Genomic DNA, 20,196 nt, shown 5'->3' on the forward strand with positions numbered 1-20,196 from the left:
TTCTTCATGATGTTGCAGTAAAGGTTGTTTCGTTAAAAGACGCCTCGTCTTTGCTGGCACCTTTGATGCCGTCCGCCGTCCACGGAGCCGCCAGGCCAACGCTACCGAGGGGCCGCGCGCCGCAGCGGTACGCTTACCCCGGCACTCGCGACCCAAACCTAACAACTGGCGTCAGCGGTGGGTTGAGCACGCGACCCCAAATGTAACAACTGGCGTCAGCGGTGGGTTGAGCACCCGACACCAAACGTAACAATTGGTGAACAGCGGTGGGACGACGACGACCAAACCGTAACCGTGGTTGGAGGGACGAGCCAGGCGATACCGTCGTCCAACAATTGGTGAACAGCGGTGGGACGACGACGACCAAGCCGTAACCGTGGTTGGAGGGACGAGCCAGGCGATACCGTCGTCCAACAACTGGTGAACAGCGGAGAGACGAGGACGACCAAGCAGTGACCGTGGTCGGTGAAACGAGCCAGGCCTGACCCAGGTGCAACATCTGGTGGGAAGAGCGGAGATGTCCGAGGCGTGACTCGTGAATCAAAGCAGCTCAGCGGAAAAGGCGGGAGCAGTGCAACGAGCCCTGTGTGATGACTGGTTGCCTGCAGCGGAACGACTGCGTTGGATTCTTGGCTGCGAGGTTTGGTGAGTGCGGGACTTTCTTCTACTGGGTTTTGCCAGGCTTTTGTTAAGTAGAGAACAGAGCTGGTAATTGTGTTGTCGTTGTTGCTGGGTTAAGTGCAGCAAGGCAATAGTGGGCAGCAGAGAAGGCAGCATTCGGAACAGCCATGGGTTTGGATCTGAAGTCGTTGCGCAAACCGAAATTGCTGGAGCTTGCGGAGGAGTTGGGTCTGAATTTGTCAGGCAAACTCAAAAAACCAGAAGTGTTAAAGGCTATTCTTGCGTTGGAAGCTGAAGATGACGAGCTTTTGGAATGCCTTGAGATCATTGACGAACGTCACGAGGAAGAGGAACGTGAACGTAGGGAACGTCGCGAGGAGAGAGAAAAGCAGTCTGCCCGCGTAATGAAACTGATACAGCTGGAGGCGTCAGCACATGGAATGAGCGCGGAAAAGCTTTGCAATGCCATTAACAATGCCATGCGGTGTAACGGTTCAATACCGCGAGATGGTCTACCACCGTTCCTCATCGCCGAAGATATGGCAGATTATTTGGCAGACTTTGAGAATGTCTGCAGAAGTAAACGCTTCGAGCGAGATAGTTGGGCGCAGAAGTTGGTAGCTCTTCTTTCCGCTGAAGCGTCGGAAGAAATCAAGCGATTGGTTGGCGACCGCTTGAAAAATTACGATGCACTAAAAGAGTCATTGCTGATACGATATCAGATAACGCCTCAGGATCTTCGGAAGAGATATGAGAGCGAGAAACATTGTAACGAGGCATACTTTGATTTGGCCTATCAGTTGAAAGCCGCTGTAAGCGAATGGCTAGACAGTGCGGAAGTTCCGGAGCAAATCGAACTTGCACCGGAGTGTGAGAAACAGCTTGGGGAAGCGGCCGAGCAATGTGACCGCAGTAGCGAGCCGACCGAGCCTCGAACAGAAGAGTATCCTGTTACCTTGGTCGAGCCACTAGCTGAGACGGTTAGCACATGCTTAATCGGCGAGAAGTCCGAAGTGACGCCGTTAAGCGAGGTGAACTGCACGCCGACCCAAATAGCTGTAGGAGATACAGTTCCATCATATGAGTGTGGGGAACTGGTAATAACTGAACCGTCTCTCGAGTCGAAAGCAGAAGCTTATGTAGAGCGCGACGGAGATGGAAATGAGCTAGAAAAGGAGAAACTTTCAGTTTCCGAAATCAGCTGTGTCGTAGAGCAGGGCACGCAGAAAAACGAAGTGCCGATCAGCGAAACTGCGCAGCCCGCGAGTTGTGATCAGCCAGGGCAGACCAACGAGGAGTGCGCGTACGCTGTAGAGAGCGAGACATGCGAAGGCGACAGCGAGCGACCAGAGCAGAGTCAGAATCGTTCGAGCTCCGATACCACGCTAGGTTGTATTCGCGAAAGCAACCCCAGTGCGAACGCGGACGTAGCACACATGGCCCTCACGCAATCCGAAGCGCCCCAGCTATCGAAAGAGCTTGATCGTGCTCCGGTTAGCTCTGAGCGAGGCGACGCACTGAGTGGCGAGCCGCCAGAGCACATTCCTAGAAGTGGGACTGACGCGACTGACGTCAGCCGTTGTTGTTGTTCGGATTTGACTGAAAGTGAGTCATGCGATGCAGCCGCGGCGCCGCCAGAGGAAATGCCTAGCTTGAGGGCTGGCGTGAGCAGTTGTCGTTCGGACTTGACAGAAAGTGAGTCATGCGCTGCTGGCCGCGAATCAGACGCGGCGCCGCACTTTGACCACTTTGACGACACCGGTGTCCTACTAGCTCCGGTTACCGCTAGCTTGCCAGAGCTCGAGCCGAAAGAAAGTAGGACTAGAGTATTCAAGTGCTGCCACCGAAAAACGCGGAAAGGCAGGCGCGAGAAAGAATGCTGCCATCGTAAGGAGGGCAAACGATTGGAGAAAGAAAGCAGAAGGCTAGTATTCCTGTGCTGCCGACGAAAAACGCGAAAGGGCAGGCGCGATAAAGAATGCTGCCATCGTAAGGAGAGGACACTCAAACGATTGCGAAAAGAAGGCAAAACGCCTGTGTTCCAGTGCTGCCGCAGAAAAAAAGCGGAAAGGCAGGCGCGAGAAAGAATGGAGCAAGTGTAAGCTATCGCGAGAGAGAAAGCGACTATCCCAAAGGCACAAATGCGCCCGTGCCCAGAAAATGCGTGATTGGTGCGCAACCCGTAAGGAGAGGGATAGGTTATTTAGAAAAGTGAGCGACTTATGCTCATGTGTTTCTTCGCACAGAGACAGAAAGGTAAGGTTGCTCCGTGAAACGGACAACCGAAGTTTTAGTGAAAAGGGTGATCTCAATGGTAACGCCGATGGCTTAAGTCGCAGCCCATAACGTGAGAAGAAGCCTTTATTCACTAGTCGGTGTTTTTCTTCCTGGCATAGGATTTTGAACATTTGTATTGTATTATCTTTGTTTGAAATGCTGTTTTGAAAATGCGATTTTCAAATTTGTGGACGCGTTCCAAGTGCTGCTGAGCTGCCCTTTAGTATAGATGGGGGCATAAGAGGGAAATAGTCTGGCAAAACTTAGTGAAGTTTGTGCCGTGCTTGCTGGCTGACCGGTTGAGTTTTTAGCGTGGTTGTAACGTTGTGGGTTGTCAGAAATCTCTCCTGAAGACAAGTTGCAGAGTGCCTTGGAAACCCGGACTTGCCAAGGAATTCTTCAGGCTGACTGGCTCAAGAGAAACAGAGTCGGATGATCCCGGCTAGCAGCAACATCCCGATCCCTCCGGACAGCGGATGCAGTCCCCTGCCCTTCGGGATCTCCCTTCCCCGGCGGGGCAGTCTGTTACGTTTCTCCACCGAGAAGTGGGACAGCTGACGCGGCCACCGCATAGCAACAGGCAGAACTGCCAGCGGATCGGCCATTTCGACGCCGTTCATCGGCCGCGCAACGCTTCCTCCCGCCGACAAGTCTCAGCGTGTTCCTGCCACGCGCCAAATGTGTGTGCGTGCGTGTGTGTGCACAAGCTGGCCAAGCCTGGAGATCGAAGGAAAGTGCGTCGCCCTCTCCTGTCTGCAGGAGGTGGAGGAGATGAGGTCGGAACACCTGCGATTGAGTCATTCGTCGTGAACCAACATGTTTGGCTCTCCCTTTCCTGTGAGGGTTTACCCTTTCCCTGTGAACGGGAAAACCTATAAAAAGCAGCGGCCGACTCCGCTGAGATAGAGACTACTTTGACGCGCCGTTGGCACGACGCTAGACACCAGCTGTGTGAGAGTGTCTGTAATCTCTCCGGGTCAGCTTCACTGCCCGTTTCTTCATGATGTTGCAGTAAAGGTTGTTTCGTTAAAAGACGCCTCGTCTTTGCTGGCACCTTTGATGCCGTCCGCCGTCCACGGAGCCGCCAGGCCAACGCTACCGAGGGGCCGCGCGCCGCAGCGGTACGCTTACCCCGGCACTCGCGACCCAAACCTAACAACTGGCGTCAGCGGTGGGTTGAGCACGCGACCCCAAATGTAACAACTGGCGTCAGCGGTGGGTTGAGCACCCGACACCAAACGTAACAGCGCATACGAAAACCTTTTCCATTGATAACCTGTCTACTCGAAGGCTATAATTAAGACATACCTCGCCAAGATACACCGCCCCTATATATAGTACTCAACACATAGACACTGCTTAAAGTTTGGCTCCATCGAAGGGCGATCCGAGCACTGGTGGAAAGGGAAATCAAGAGGGAAAGAGAGAAAGCGGCTGTTTGCCTGCTTGCAAATCGTTTTATTCGAAGGGGAGAAAGCATTATTATTTTTCTCCATTTCTCGTTCTCGAAAACGTGTTAGAGGCTCATAATACTCACTGTGGAACTGTCGAAACGCCAGAGAAGAAATCTTCCGATTATACCACTGACAAGGATAAAAATAATTGCCTGCTTTGTATTCATTCATAAGGTCCTTATACATTCAAGCTCGGGGGGTCTCGGACCCCTCTTAAATTTTACTAGGAGTGTCAGACCCCCCCCCCCCCGAGACCCCCCTGACATTAAGCCCTGCACATAAACTACCGCAGCGAAGCACTCACTGCATGCGCGATTCTATGTCCACTAGGAAAACCTCCGATAATCGAACATATCAATCACACACGCGTCCTCACAATGATTTTTTTTTTTTTGCCGTGACAGCTTCCAGACGACTTAACATATTTGTTGAAGATATTATCGATGTCTTTTCTGGTGATCAATTAAGATCTCAAGGTGTCCACAGGACATTTTGTGCTCACGAGGCGTTGTCTTTGTTCGTGTACATCCGGAGCCGTAGGCGTGCTCGGGGTTCATTATAGTGTGCGACGATCATCGCGCAGCGCCTCCCCCTCTCACCAAAGTACCTACGGCCAAATAGCAGTGCAAATTATGATGAGGATTTGTTTACCAAACATTTGTTTGACGTGATGCCATTGAAGCGTAAAAAGGAATAGTGTGGGCTTAAAAATTTAACAAGCTTCGCGCCTACCGACGACGCGTTCTCACAACGAGTTCTTTGAGTCCTCGGCTTATGCAAACGTGGCAAGTGAGAAGTTCTTGTAATGCAATTGCATCACGGGTACTCAGCCGCCAGTATCATAAACAAAAAAAAGAAAACCTGCATGACCATAAACTAATTGACTTGGCGCCCCGCTGAGATTACCCCCCCCCCCCCCCTTATTTTTCTTTTTCTTTTTTTTTTCCCTGTGCGCATGCCTATAATATACCTATGCCAGCCACACTGTCAATGCCTGTCTCGCGCATTCGCCAAATCTCTGCACAATTGAAAAGGGCACCAAAAAATAGCTTTGAGGCGTCCGCGCAAGACTATACCTTAAATTATAATGCTAGTCCCTATATACTGACTGCAAATAACATATAGGCTTTAATTCAAACACTAACACACGTAGATCGTTGCATGGCTATTCTAGGAAGATTGCGATTGCAACACATATATATGCTTTCTGACATCTAATTCTGCTGAGCCATTCGCATATACGCTGTGTCCCACTACCCGAACAAATCGAAAGGACGGTCACGGACCGCGGCTGCAGCCGCGATTTACGCCACTAGTGATATCAGGGGCGTAGCCAAGAGGAGGGCTTATGAGGCTTCTGTCGAAGTGGTCTGCTGGGAGTCCTCGTCTGTTCGTAACAGTATAGTATGCAGATACTGCATTATAATCAAAGTTATATAAGCACACTGGAGAGAGTGCAGACAACCATTTCATCTGCGGGTCCGTTAGGAACACTACGTATTAGAACTAACCTTAATTGTATGGCTGGAAAACTGGCTACGATGAATTTTCAGTTCTGCATTCGATAAATTGAATAATCTTCGTCTGAAACAATAAATGCTCAGCATACTCGATGGAATGGAAGCCCCGGAGGGTACCACCATTCTTCCGTGCAATTTTGCATCCCGGCATGCAGAATTTATGGCTCAGTTGAGAGGTGACAAATTTGTGAAAGGCATCTCGATACGGAGGAGGCTGAGCAGCAACGTCAGCCTCCCTCGAAAAAACTTTCTGGCTATGCCACTGACCCTGGGTGATATACCTATATACGACATTAAAGTGCACGCTCGTGAACAATCGGCGATGAGCCGGCGCCTACGTCTCCATCAGATCTTTCAGTTCAGTTATATTTGGGAAATGAAGCTGTCATGCGGCTGTGATCATTTATATGCCGACCCTTCCAAAATTTTACCACCCTTCGGAGTAAATAACTGCGATAATTGCAGCTCGGCTCCCTTTCAGCGCTAAAGGCGCGCCGCATTCATTGCCTGTTGCCGTTGTCAAATAGGAGAAAGACGTTTTTTGCACGCTTTTTTTTTTTGGGTTCTTTTTGTGTGTGTCTGTGTGTGCAGGGGCGGGGGAGACATGCTGCGAAAGTTGCTCCTTGTCCCGTCTGGTCTTGCTGATAGTCCCACTGCGTAATTCCAGGGGCTTTACAACTGCGGAGTTGGTCGCGTCGCCTAGTGGATTCGGCCAACACTACGTTCGCAAACCTCGCCCGTACTACCCCAGGTGGCGCAGGCGCTTTAACCAGTAGGTGATGTACGCTCGCCGGTATGCGCATCTGTACGCGCACCGCTTAACCCTTCCAACTCGCGGCACAATTTCTCGCGTTCTTCTTGAGCTAGCAACGCAATTTCGCTTCATAGAAAGTGCGGCAATATTTGCTTCCTTATAGTGAAACTAAATGTATATGGTGCAACTTCTATGAACACGAAGTTAATTTGTGACAAGCAAATTAAAAATGCTTCATTACACCGAGGATTTCGATATATCGACGCTTGTTACATCGAGGATTTAAAAGTACTGCTCTTCCCTCCTGTGAATACATGGAGTATGCGTTTAGTAGCTGTTGACTTCTTGAGAATAAACGTGCGCAAACTGTCAACTTCGAACAACAAATATGTCTTGAAGTGGTATTAAACAAAATATAAAGAAAATCGCACTGATTCATTGCAGTTCAAGCATATTTGTGTTATGACAATAATTGGAAGGAGCTTAAAAGTAATTTTCTTGGTGTTGTTTGGTTACTTTCCATGTGTCGTAATTGATCACTGTGCGTAATAATTTCAGATATAGTGTATAATTGCAATCAGTTGTTTATTTTCTGTAATGTATACAATATTGGTATGAATTAAGGGAAATTAATTGCACTGCATGTATTAATATGGTCAATGATTATCTGAATAATTAATTCACGTCTTCTCTTCCCATATTAATTGTTATTTTAAAAATAGTGGTTGCTTTTTTAATTGCCGTGGAATTTACATAGCAAAGTTAGAGCCAAGGTTGACATTGTACGAAACAGTCTTATCGCAAAGACATCTGCAAAAGCCACTATGGTGGCTGACCCTGGAATATCCTTTTGTATATTTGTTGATCTTGAGGATTTTGTAGCTTATATACCAAGAAATCCTTGTAGGTTGTGAGGTCCAATTCACACACACACACACACACACACACACACACACACACACACACACACACACACACACACACACACACACACACACACACACACACACACACACACACACACACACACACACACACACACACACACACACACACACACACACACACACACACACACACACACACACACACACACACACATAATTTATTATAACTATAAATGATATATAGATAAATTTATATTATCTGGGTGATGCATCTTTCCTATATATAGTCCTATATATACGATAGATGCATCACCCAGATAATTTGATATACCTACTGCATGTATACAATTTCAGCCTCTTTCAAAATTGACAGTTCATTCTAACCAATTTGGAGTGCCAAATTGGAAAAACTATTCCGACTGAAATTAAACGTTTTTCATTTTAGTCTGTTTATTTAGAGCCAGGAAAGCCGGTACCTACAAACGTGTTTAGTGAGCAGATAAACAATATCTTACAGGCTATCTACAAAATAACATGTTAGTACGTACGATATATGACACATACCAAACAAAGATAGTGAAACGAGCCCGCGCTGTTCGTCACAATTAAATACGTTTGAGTTAAGGAAGCCAATGAATGGTCATATTTATGACCAAAGAAATATTAGGCGCGTGTTTATTTTCAATACTGTGGAAAAATGTAGTTTAACATTGTGGTTTCGCTGATATAGCAGGCAGTTCGGTAAATTACTTGTGAATTTTGAACAGTCCATTCAAAAGCCTTTCACATTACCAGCTGCACTTTCAAGGCAGTTGCTGAACTTCTCTACAGAATAAAAATATAAAAAAGAAGGTTGGCCCGTTCAGAATTAAGGATTTGACATATTTATTACCTGAATACTGATCTATATCGGCAATTAGGTCGTGATGAGTTTGCTTTGCTCTTTGCACTGCAGAAAAGCCGCCGTCGTGTCTGAATGTTACAGCATTTTTTTTATGTTGCTTACCCGAGAACCGGCCTTCATATGTAAGTGTATCAATGTTGCTCTCAGCTGATTTGCCTCATTTTGCCCTTAGGCGCAGCCTGCTTGTAGGCTTGTGTGTGTGTGTGTGTGTGTGTGTGTGTGTGTGTGTGTGTGTGTGTGTGTGTGTGTGTGTGTGTGTGTGTGTGTGTGTGTGTGTGTGTGTGTGTGTGTGTGTGTGTGTGTGTGTGTGTGTGTGTGTGTGTGTGTGTGCGCGCGCGCACGTGCGCTGCGCCCCTTGACACCTATGTACTGCAGAGAAGCCACCAGAGCAGATGTTCATTTTAGTTCATGTCATGGGCCGCCGGGACTTCATGTTCTGCCTTCTGGCACATGCTTACGCTCACGTAATCTGTTAATTGTAAAAATATAAAAATAAAAACCGAGGTCAAGTTTTCTCACAGAGCTGTAAATACTCTTTCACACTTTCCAGAATGGAACGTTGTTGGGATGTCAGGATGACACCAGCATATATTGATGTTGGGACTTGATTCACAGGTGCCAACTCTGTAGCTAAAAAAGGCCCCGAATTCAACTGGCAAGAGTATTCTTACGCATCCATTGACCGTGGACCAGTGCACTTGTGCTATCGCTCGAAAACGTGAAAAATAAAGCAGGACGACTGTATAATACCCAGAAATGTGGCGCAATAAACACAAAAACATGCATGTGTTTGTGTTTGTTGCGCCACATTTCTGGGTATTATGCAGCACCAATTAACTAGCCCCTCAAGCTGTTATTTTCAGGATGACTGTGCTGTGTGTTTGGTTACTGGACAGTAGATATTTTCACAAGAGTCCATATAAGTAGAACCCCGCATAGTAAACTCTGATATAGTAAAGTGAAACCGAAGTCCCTGTTTATCTTGACAACTGTACAGTCGTGAGCGAAAGTGGTATACAATACTCAGCCAGTGACAGAGCTCGGGAAAACTGCGTAAAAATGCCACCTATACGACAGCGCAAGAGACAGCGACAGTGACACATGCATGTGGATAAAATGGGGCACTGCCACTATTGTTCCGATCACAGATAGCTGTTGCTAGATAAAGTAATTGGCATGCAGTTTTCGCGCGCTTCGCCACTGGCTGAGTGTTGTATACCACTTTTGCTCACGACTGTACATTTCTCCCCCTTTATAGTAAAGACATTTTTGGCAGACATCCGTTATAGTAACGTGCACCTGGTCGCGGCGACGACTCTCGCTCCCGCGCACTACCTAGAATCGCGTGGCAAATATATATTTTTTATTTGAAAACAAAAAAAAATGTCTTTTTTTTAAGTGGCTTTACCACCAGGCTAAGCAGATTCAGGAGAAGCCTACTTTACGGAAGCTTTGAAGCCATGAGGGAAAGCACGCAGGGCGTAGAAAAAAAAAAGTAAAGCTGTCTACAAACATGAAAAAGAGGCGGTGCGGTCCGTTCAGAAAGCAAAGGATAGTAAAAGTGCGGCAAGAAAAAGGGAAGGGGAGGAATTGGGCGAACATTCACAGCACAGTGCAGCACAAAGCATGAGGCAGCGGAGGTAAGAAGAAGAGGTGCAGCATGTGCGTTCTTGCAGCACTTGACTGCCACGCGCATTTATCATTTATTGCCTTTTAAAGGACAGGAACAGCAAAAAGTGACACCGTGTTCATGTAAAGCTTTGGTTTTCACATTAAGCCATACTTGGTTGTATTTGTAGCTACACTGTCCTCATGCTTAAAAAGTACTTCCACAAGATGTAAAAAATTTTTATAACTGAAAAAAGTTGCATGAAGAGATAAGGGAGAGATGGAAGGTATTTCAGTGTTTTTTTTTATTAAGCAACAAGACGTGTTTAGTAAGTGCCCATTTAACTACCAGGCAGCATCTTCAGAACCATGTCATCACCAACAACTGATATAGTAAAGATTTTTGCTGGTCCCAGTGACTTTACTGTAAAGGGGTCTACTTAAAGCAGGATGGCTGTGCTGTGTGTATAAATGTTTGGTTGCTGGACAGTAGATGCAGCAATTTCACAAGAGTCCATATAAGTAGAATCCTGCTATAGTAAACTTTGATATAGTAAAAACTCTGACATATAGTTAAGTGACTAGGGTACCTTGTCGCAAGAATACACACAAAGACATATATACATTACTTTGGTTGTTTTTATTCTAAAAGTCACGCGAATTTGAAAAATTCCTTGATGCCAACAAAAACATGTTGCTGTAATCTGTGCAAGTTCAAAGTGTTGTAATGGTGCCTGCTGGCCACAAGGTCAAAAGGCAAGCACATGTTTAGTCGAAACTTTATGCAGTGACTAAGAAAATAATATACAGCTCAGAAGTATGCTTTTCTGTCGGCTAGCAGTATGTGCTCACGTGCATGTCTCTTTAAGAACCCATTGGCAGTAAATTTACTGCCAGTAGATTACTATACCTGCAGCTGTATGCACTCACATATTGCATTTTGATAGGGTACACATTTCTGAATTTTGTACTTGGGGCAGAATTTTCTTGGATGGCAGTTTAATTAGACAGACTTGATTTTGGATTTCAGTTTTTCTTTTTTGGAACATATTATTTTCAATGATAGTTAACTTTCTTATCAGCAGTATAACATGCTACTCCTGTGTTGGTAAAGAAAGATCACTTGGGGTTTACTAGTTTAGTTTAACTTATGGGTTTAACATCCCAAAGCAACTCAGGCTATGAGACTTCATAGTGGAGTCCTCCGGAAATTTCAACCACCCGGCGTTTTATAACATGCACTGACATCGCTCAACACAAAGGTGCCCTGGTTTACCCATCGAAAAGAGGTCGCTGTGGCCTGGTACTTGGGGTTTACCTTAGCCTTTTTGCAGGAACAAGTATTCAATGTAAGGCTAGTTAATGCAAAAACAATCATACTTAGATCTGTACTCTAAAAAAAGAAATGCTGACCTTTTGCTGTTAAATATGTTTGAAAAAAATTATAAGTTTAATGTGCCTAAATCTAATAGAGCAATGAAAAACACTGGTTTGGCATAGTTTATCTTGATAGACGTTATATGTAGATGACGCCTGTATCTTTTTGCCTGCTGTTCCTTGCATCACTTAGCGCATGCTTCTCGGCATTTGACAACTGCCACAAAGGACCAGGCCTGCTATCTTGAAGCAAATTGAAGATCAGGACAGTTTACATGGTTAAACCACATGAGAACATATGTCGCTGCTGACGTCACACGCACATTTAATGCGAGCAAACACAAAGGCAGGTAAATTTAAGACAGATGATGTCACTGAAACAGCCGAAAAGTGGCCAGCCATGCCACCTGCCAGAGACACGGTGTGAAGTGGACCGTGATGTATGTTGTTCAAGCTGCCAGGAGTGACATAAATATAAAGACCAGCTTTAACCAAGCTGAATGAATGTGCTTGTGTGACCTAGGGTAGCATGTCTAGCCTGGGACCCAAGAGTCCTAGAAGGCTGGATTCTGATCTCACCCTCCCATCTCAATGGCGAAGCTAAATTTAGCAGCACTTGCCACTTCAACAATGACACGCGGTCTTGTGACATCACAGGAGTCACCTGTTCATGTCACCTGCCAACTGCAAGAGACATCCTCAGATGGTTGAAGACAAAGGCCACGGCATCAGACATACCTCACGTCTTTTTTATTTACCCCATGCTGTATAGCTTTTGCAGTAAATTTGAATTTGGCATATTTTTTTGCTTTTTCTTGGTTATTGAAAAGTCATTGTTAAAAAATGAAGGTGCCATTTAAAAGCACTTTATGAAGCAGAATGTGTATAATAGGTCACAATCTTCTGGCTCTTTTATGAGGCACAAAGAGCCCAAAGCTCAAAATGTATGTAAGGTGAGAATGGGTCTTGTCTGCTTCCCTGAGAAAATTTTTCAGCTTCACAAGTTCCCCATTGTGCAGCTTGACTGCACACCCCAAGGCATGGGGTCTTTTGACCAACCATGCAAATAACCTGCATGCAACAAGTGTGCTACGAAAGCTTTAGTAAAAGTTCATGAGGAATCTGTGCTTGGCTTAATGAATGATCAGTTGGCCTTGGTGACCCTGGCCCAGGACATTCTTGACACTTAGTAATGCGTTGAATAAAGTTGTTTCCTTCTCCGCCTGACTTACTGACTACTGCTGTCAAGCCTTATGGGCCACAATGTCATGCAAAAGGTGCTGTCACAGATACCAAAGCCAAGGGAGTAGACTGGGCATTGCCGCAAAAGCAAGCATTTTTGAAGAGTAACAGAATCATAGAAAGTTCCAGGCAACTCTACTCTTGCAGAAAATCAGGGATGCCATGGCACTCTCGGTGGGGTGGCACAAAAAAAAAAATAGGGGAGGGTACTGCTCCTCATAACCATAATTCAAGAAAAAAAAAAAAAAAAAAAGAACAATTGTAACAATGAGAGCTTCACATGCTTACCAGGAAGGAGGCATTATATGAAAGTGTTCTTCCTGTTAGGGCCCGAAAGGGGCTATCGAATAGCTTTGTAGATGGTGCCCGCATGCCACCGTCTGTCGCCTTCCTTTGCCATAGTCATTGCATACAGTGCTTTAGGAGTGTGCAGTAACTGTTTAAGCTTTGCAACCTGGCCCCAAAGTTGCAAGATCACGTGATTGGGTGGCAGCAGTGCCCTGAGCACTGCATGGGCTAGAGATGGCCTTAGAGCTTGGGTTTAAAGTTGCGGGCCCATACACAGAGTTTCAATGTCTAATTATATGGGGTTTTATGGCGCATAAGCAGCTGTGGCTATCATGCACCAAACACAAATGTCTGGGCTTTTGATTCATTATTGTTAAGTTAAGTACATGTACTTAGGGTGTTACAGCAGAGACATGGATGAAATAAACTATGGTGTGTGCCAAGAAAAAAGTCAAGTTTTATTCACCTATTTTTTTACTTATACCCTACCGCAGTGGCTCGGTGGTTAAGATGCTCAACCACTGAACCAGGGTACCGTGGTTTGACCGTAGGCGTGGCAGCCATGTTTGGATTGATGCAGAAAGCATAGCACCCATGTACTGTGCAGTCAATGCCTTTTGAAGTTAAAGGTGATCGAAATGATCCAGAACCCTCCCCTACAGTGTCCCTCATAGCCAAAGTTGGTCTAGAATGTATACAGCTGTTGTGCTTTTTGTCCGGTTTGATCATGAATTCAACCCATAAAACTCTTGATTAAAAAATTTAGTTCCACTGGCTGCGAGGATGTTTTAATATTTAGACATAGTAGGTCAAAAAATATGACTGAATAAATATGTTTAGTAAATGCTAAGTAATTTAATTGCATGTGTATGCAACCTTCTCCATTTAGGCTCTTGGAACATCCGATCACTGTTAAAAAGGGAGCAGATCAGTGTCACGCCTTAACAAAGGAGCACTATTTAATTATGTTTCATGGAAACCTGAAGTAAAAGCAGATAACCCTGTTGGTGGAAAGTCGTCCTAATAAATGGCCTCGCTGGTCAGCTCCAGTCCAGAATGAGGAGGCTCGACTATTCCTCCAGTAGGTGCACTGAACGGAGCACCTCTGCAACTTCAGCCAAGGAACAGGCCTACTGGTAAAGTTTACCAGATATGGTTCCCTCACCACTTTGGATGCACAATGTAGTGCCTGCCTATAACGGTCGTTTCTGTGTAGCAGCCGAGTGGTCTGGTTTACACTAGCTGTGTACATGTTCTGGTCTCACAGGAGAATGGCGAAGAAAGCGATTTACGCCAAAGGCTTGCTCTCGACAACACCATAAGCTAACTGGTCAAGTGAGTTGGTAAACAAGAACATAGATGTCATTTGCCCTGTGCAAACATCTTTAGCTATTTCCATCTGCTCGTACAAAATCGTGACTGCATGATGAAAAATATTGGTCAATGTAATTCACTGTCCTAGTCACCATGCAGCCACCACACAACGCACTATTTGAAGGTGAGCAAAAGTAAGGAACATCCCTTTAAACTGAACCGCTCAGAAATGTTCACGTCACTAAAGCCCGACTCTCGCATGTGACGATATGCACAAAAGGCCAGAAGGGCTATGTAATACTATATGCAAAAGACTGGCTCATTCCTACCAAATGCCTACACCTCAATTGCGCAATACTTTACATAACCAACTACTGTTCTGGAGCACCTGGGTTCGAGCCAAAGAAACATAAGGCAACTTGTAGCGTAGACAAGACAGCAACGCAGCAATTGACTGCTCCCCAGCCGTTCTGTATTTCACTTCCTCGTTTTCTTCCATGCACATGTGCAACAACACTTCGTCTTTATCACATTTCCACCGCACTTAAAAAAAAAAAAAAAGCTTGCTAGCAAATGGCTAAATATCCTTTAATACATCACAGTCTTTTAAACCTTGCGGGAAGCTTCTTTTGACAAATGCTTCTGCAGGGAGAAGGAAGAGGAGTAGTAGTTGCTGCTGTTGAGGCACACTTGGGTTCAGGGGGGGTCTGTCGGTTCTGTGTCAGGCAAAGCCAGGAATGAGGAAGTTCCCAGGCTAACATCAGCGTTATTGGGGCTACGCGAGGTTGGACTCTGGTCTGCGTTTCTGGTACGTGGACTGGTCGACACTCGGGTGCAGTCAGTGGGCAACAAAATGTTAGCGAGGAGAGCCATCAGAGCTGAAGGCGGAGGTTGGCACTGAACTGCTTTCCTAACAGCTCATAATTTGGACGAGTGCCACACTCGCCCATCATCCAGCAGGTATGAGACTGGTCCAATTTGCTCCACAACTCTTCAAGGCTCCGAAACCGAGCAGCCAGCTTGCCTCGCACAATCGGCTTACGAACTCACACATAGTTGCCAATCTGAAAGTCGCAGTGCTTGGTTACACTCCGCTGGTCTGCATAAAGCTTATATTTGGCTTACTTCTGCTCTAGCCACTGGCATTAGAGCTTCAGCGCTCTTGTGCGATCAGTCGAGAAGCACTGATCTGGCAGGCACGCAACGTTAAGTCTTATGCGAGGCATCTGGCCATGAACTAGGATGGCTGGAGCGATTCCTGTCGTGGCATGTGGCGCACAGCGATAGACACAGAGTTCAATAATAGCTGTACGTAGGTTACGTCGCTCGCAAAGAGCCATCTGAACATATGCCCTGAAAACCTTATTAAACTGTCCTACAAGTCCATTGGCTTGGGGGTCATAAACTGAGGAGTAGCAGTTACGTATACCCCGAGGATGAGAATTGTGATCCGTGATCCAACACAATCTTTTCAGGGTAACCCTTGTGAACAAATGTACCTAGAAGCAATTCTTGAACTGTGGCAGTTGTGAAAGAAGCCTCCGGCCATTTACTGTAATAGTCAACGAGTGTTATAGCAAAGCGACAGTTACTAGGAGCTTGGTCGAAACGCCCCACGATGTCGATTGCAGGCTTATCCCAAAGCTTGTCTGGCAAAGCAACAGGTTGCAGAGGAACAGTGGAGACGTACAATAGCATCACTGCTGGAGGAATCATCTTCGACTTTCTGCACTTCACTGGAACGATCAGACGACTTGCAGATTCCAAATGGCCCACTTTGCCGCACCGACGACACTTCCGTTTGCGATTGGTTGGTTGCACAACTTTTTATTTCCATCGGAAATGGGCGTCCTCTTCCCCGCCCCCGGCACGCGTGCCGGGGAAGACGGAGAGTCGTGCGCCCGCGGATTAGAGGCTGGCTATTCTACTTGCGAGCTTGCCACGTGGAGTCGTTCGCCAGGTGGGTAGGAGAACCGCAGCGATAGCACGAGCGCTCCGGAAGTGCAGATGAAGATTTACATACGTGGCAACTGCATTTGATGCAAGGGACCTGAGGGACCCGTTATGATGTGCACTCGCATCTCACGCGCTGTACTGGAGCCACCTCTCCCGACAGCTCATTTGCTTCATGGCAAGCTTGCTGGCACTGTCTAGCAAAGGCCAGGGCGCGCGAGAAAGTCAAGAAGGAGATGGCGTTCACCGAAATGGTGACTAATGGTCTTCTTCACCAGCTGGTTCCTGATTTTGTAGTCTGCGAAGCTCCCAAAAAAACCGCAGTCGCCGACAAGGCTGCGAAGGGCAGCGATGTGTACTCATATGCCATCTCTCCGGCAGTTTGTACTCAGCGTTGAAAACGGTGGCGTGCGGCGATCACATTTATGGAAGATTTGTAGTGCGTCGCCAGTAAAAAGATAGCATCGTCACCGGAGTGTGAGGCAGCAGCGGTAGGCGCTGAAGGGGACGACGGCGACAATGTGTAGAAAATTCGCTGGCAGGATAGCCCTCTCCGGTTAGCAGAAGTGTGGAGGTATCTAGTGGAGGCACCAGACGCCAGCATGTAGTTGTGGAACGCCAGCCTCCATTACTCCCACGGAAGGGCGGAGGCGGCTGAAGACCCGAAAAGCTCATGATGGACGGTCAGCAGTCCACGCCGAAGTCCTGGTTTACGCTACCATCCTTGTCGCCAAAATATGTAGCATCTTTTTCTCGCTGTGCGCGTGCAACACTTCGTCTTTACCGCACAACTCACAAAACAAATGAACTCATGCGTACCAATAGCAATAATTAATACCGCCGCAACAAAATTAACGGCTTTAAAGCTATGACAACGAACAAATTTCACACAGATGAAACGCCACTCGGCTAAGGAGGCAATGCTAGGAATTGCACGCCTTGCAACGCGCCATTTTAAACGGAAGCGCACAACCACTGACGTCATCATGCACGGGTCACGTGAGTGTGACGTATTTCCGTGCGTGGCAGCAGGAGAAACGTGTGTGGGGTCGGCTGCTGCCACGGGCGTGGCTCTAGCCTCGGCCTATTATTAAATGCAGAAGCAATATTTCGACGAGATATTTTGGAATAGGCATACCTAATGTTTACTGAAGCAAGGAAAATTGCAACTGGGCTGCTACATTTTCGTTTCACGACCCCTTTAACTGAATCACAGAAAATGTGAGCGCATACATCTGTAGGTATAATAATCTACTAGTAGTAAATTTACTGCCAGCTGGTTCTTAAAAGGACATGCATGTGTACACATACTGCTATGACAGGAAGCACACTTTTAAGCAGTAATAATTTTTTTTTAGTGCCTAAAGCTTTGAATAAACATGTGCATGTCTTTTGAGTGTCCTGCATATGCTGACGAGCGTGCATACTACGAACATAGCATAGAAAAGCTCTCCCCAGTGCCTTTAACAATGGGCATTGTTTTAGGTCTCTCAGCCTGCCCTAGGCAACAGAGACTCGCAACAAACTTTTTATTTACGTATTTGAAAGACATTGGACTTTTAGACAAACTAAGTTCACCTTGAATGTCACACTGTGGCATTTTTCACGCTGTGAACTCTATAAGCACATTTATCGGACTATGCATTTCATCATTTCATTTTATACCATGACTCCACGATGCACCTTAGAACGCACTTAATGGCTGCATTTTATCTCCCTCTTCATTTCTTTTAATCTCCTCAGGATTCTTTTTCCATCGTTACCTCCCAAATTCCCCTTCCTACACAGAGTAGCATGTCAGAGAAATTTAAACGACTAAAATCTCTGTTCTTCATTAAAGGGTCTCTCTCTCTCTCTCTCTGTGCATGTCTTTTGACCTTGTGGCCAGCAGGCACCACCACAACACTTTGAACTCGCACAGAGAACATACTTTTGTCGGCATAAAGGAATTTTTCAAGCTCACAAGACTTTTAGAATAAAAACAACCAAAGTAATATATATGTCTCTTTGTGTGCATTCTTGTGACAACGTACCAGGCACATGGACTCTTGTGAAATTGCTGCACCTACTGTCCACTGCTGTACATTTAGACACCCAGCACACCAATCCTGTTTTGATCTGTATTTTTTCATGTTTTCGAAATAGCACAAGTGCACTGGTCCACAGTCAAAAGATGTGTAAGAATGCCCTTTCCGGTTGAACTGAGGCCTTTTGTAGTTACAGAGTCAGCACCTGTGACTCAAGTCCCAACATCAGTTGATGTCATGACACATAAGCCAAGGTGGGGCTCATTTCTAGAAGAGTCAGTATTTTAGTCCACATGGGCATGCCTGCTACGAGCAATGATGAATATGTTTTGAAAATGCCCAAATATTGCAGACAAGAAAAGCGTGCTCTGCAAAGTCTGCATTAACCGTGCCCATGACATGGACGAGCAGGGTCATGTTTTTCTAGTGAAAGTAGCAAAGGACAATTAAGCTCGGCTCAGTGACTACTTTAATTTCTTGAAGTACTGGGGAAGGTGGAGAGGTTCTGGGTGAAAACAGAACATATATGAGGCAACACAAGCAGAAGTGCTTTTAAACTGATGAAGTATACTGAAGTTCTTTTGGACAGCAATAGAAAATGAATTGACTGGTTCTGTTCAGAATTTGTGGTAGTAGCACAGCACAAAACGGTAAAAAAGGATCAATATATTTCTAGCATCATCCCGACATTTCAACAACTCATTTGGCATCCTAGACAGTATGACGAAATATTTACAGCTATATGAGAAAAGTTAACCTTTGTTTATATTTTACGAATTAATAGTTAACTAAAATGTAAGCATGTACAACAAGGCAGTACATGAAGTCCCGGCAGCCCATGACATGAACTAAAATACAGTGATGATCTGCCCTGGTGCTTCTCTGCAGTGCACAGGTACAGAGGGGCGACGCATACATAACAAACGGTGTGCTAAAATGTAAGCATGTACAACAAGGCAGTACATGAAGTCCCGGCAGCCCATGACATGAACTAAAATACAGTGATGATCTGCCCTGGTGCTTCTCTGCAGTGCACAGGTACAGAGGGGCGACGCATACACAACAAACGGTGTGCTAGCATACAGGCAGGCTGTGCCTAAAACAGATGAAAGCAACAACGATGCACTTACATATGAAGGCCAGTTCTCGGGAAAGCAACATAAAAAAAAAAAATACTGCAACAGCGAGTAGCTATAAGGGTAGCTACCGCACCAAATTAACATGTACTACGTACTACTTTAAGTACAGCACTGCACACTTGAAGAAGACGTGACCGAAGGGGCTGTAAGCAACTCGCACTGTACACAAACCTCGCAAGTACACACACTGTCCCGCTTGTATCCCAACGACGTGTATCCCAACCGGGAGCACAAATTAAAGTATCTACGCGCAAATTTTACGATAAATGACTGATGCAATAAATCCACTGTGAATTCTTTTTATATAACTTTCAGTAATGCTAAGAGAGCCTTACCAAAACAGTCAATGCGGGAAGTGTTCTCAATGTGGTAATGGTCCTGTCGTGACGCTGGGGCTATGTCGACCCGGCCTTCACTTGGTAGCGTGCAGAGACTCGGGGTTGAAGAAGGACTGAATCTTCTAAGTTGGTGAAATATGTACAAGCAGGTTTACTGGCACTTTGAGAAAACGTATTTACAAGAATATTTACATGAAAAAGAAGGGTACATCAGCAAAATGACAAGCGTTAAGAGTTCTTAGCGAGAAGCGACTGGATGAGCCGTTTACCCAGGGCCCAGAGCGACATTTCGTGCTCTGCAGCGTCCTTAAAAACCCCCTATGTCCAGCCCCTCTCTGAAGATGCTGACCAACCAAATCCAGGGCACGCCCCTCAGGTATCGGCATCCAATCGAACACATCACTGCACTGATGGTCTGAAGCACTGACTGGTCCGGCATTCATTCGTTGGGCGTGATCACTTGTTGGCGGGAAAAGCTTGGGAACGGCGAGGA

General features: G+C 46.0%; 1 protein-coding gene and 1 long non-coding RNA gene across 9 annotated transcripts in view; both read left to right on the plus strand.

The window, feature by feature from the left end:
• The window catches only part of LOC146194209 (uncharacterized), a 49,392-nt gene extending 40,126 nt beyond the window's left edge, over positions 1-9,266 (plus strand). For 2 of the 7 annotated variants that reach the window (XR_014705820.1, XM_084597291.1), the window contains one exon: positions 8,968-9,258. Coding sequence is in view for 3 of the 7 variants with exons in the window: in XM_084597291.1 (XP_084453417.1) it covers positions 8,968-9,025 (58 nt within the window). In the remaining 4 variants the exon portion in view is untranslated. Of the gene's footprint in view, positions 1-6,539; positions 6,645-8,468; positions 8,540-8,967 lie in introns of all 7 variants that reach the window. The other 5 variants (XM_084597289.1, XR_014705821.1, XR_014705823.1 and 2 more) reach the window with 5 other exon arrangements.
• Positions 1-20,196, plus strand: part of LOC146194200 (uncharacterized) — a 290,048-nt gene that overhangs the window by 215,106 nt on the left and 54,746 nt on the right. The gene's annotated exons all lie outside the window — the stretch shown is intronic.

The sequence above is a fragment of the Amblyomma maculatum genome, chromosome 3 (assembly GCF_055883805.1).
Source record: "Amblyomma maculatum isolate TAMU_Amacu chromosome 3, ASM5588380v1, whole genome shotgun sequence".
In the NCBI taxonomy this organism is placed as follows: Eukaryota; Metazoa; Arthropoda; class Arachnida; order Ixodida; family Ixodidae; genus Amblyomma; species Amblyomma maculatum.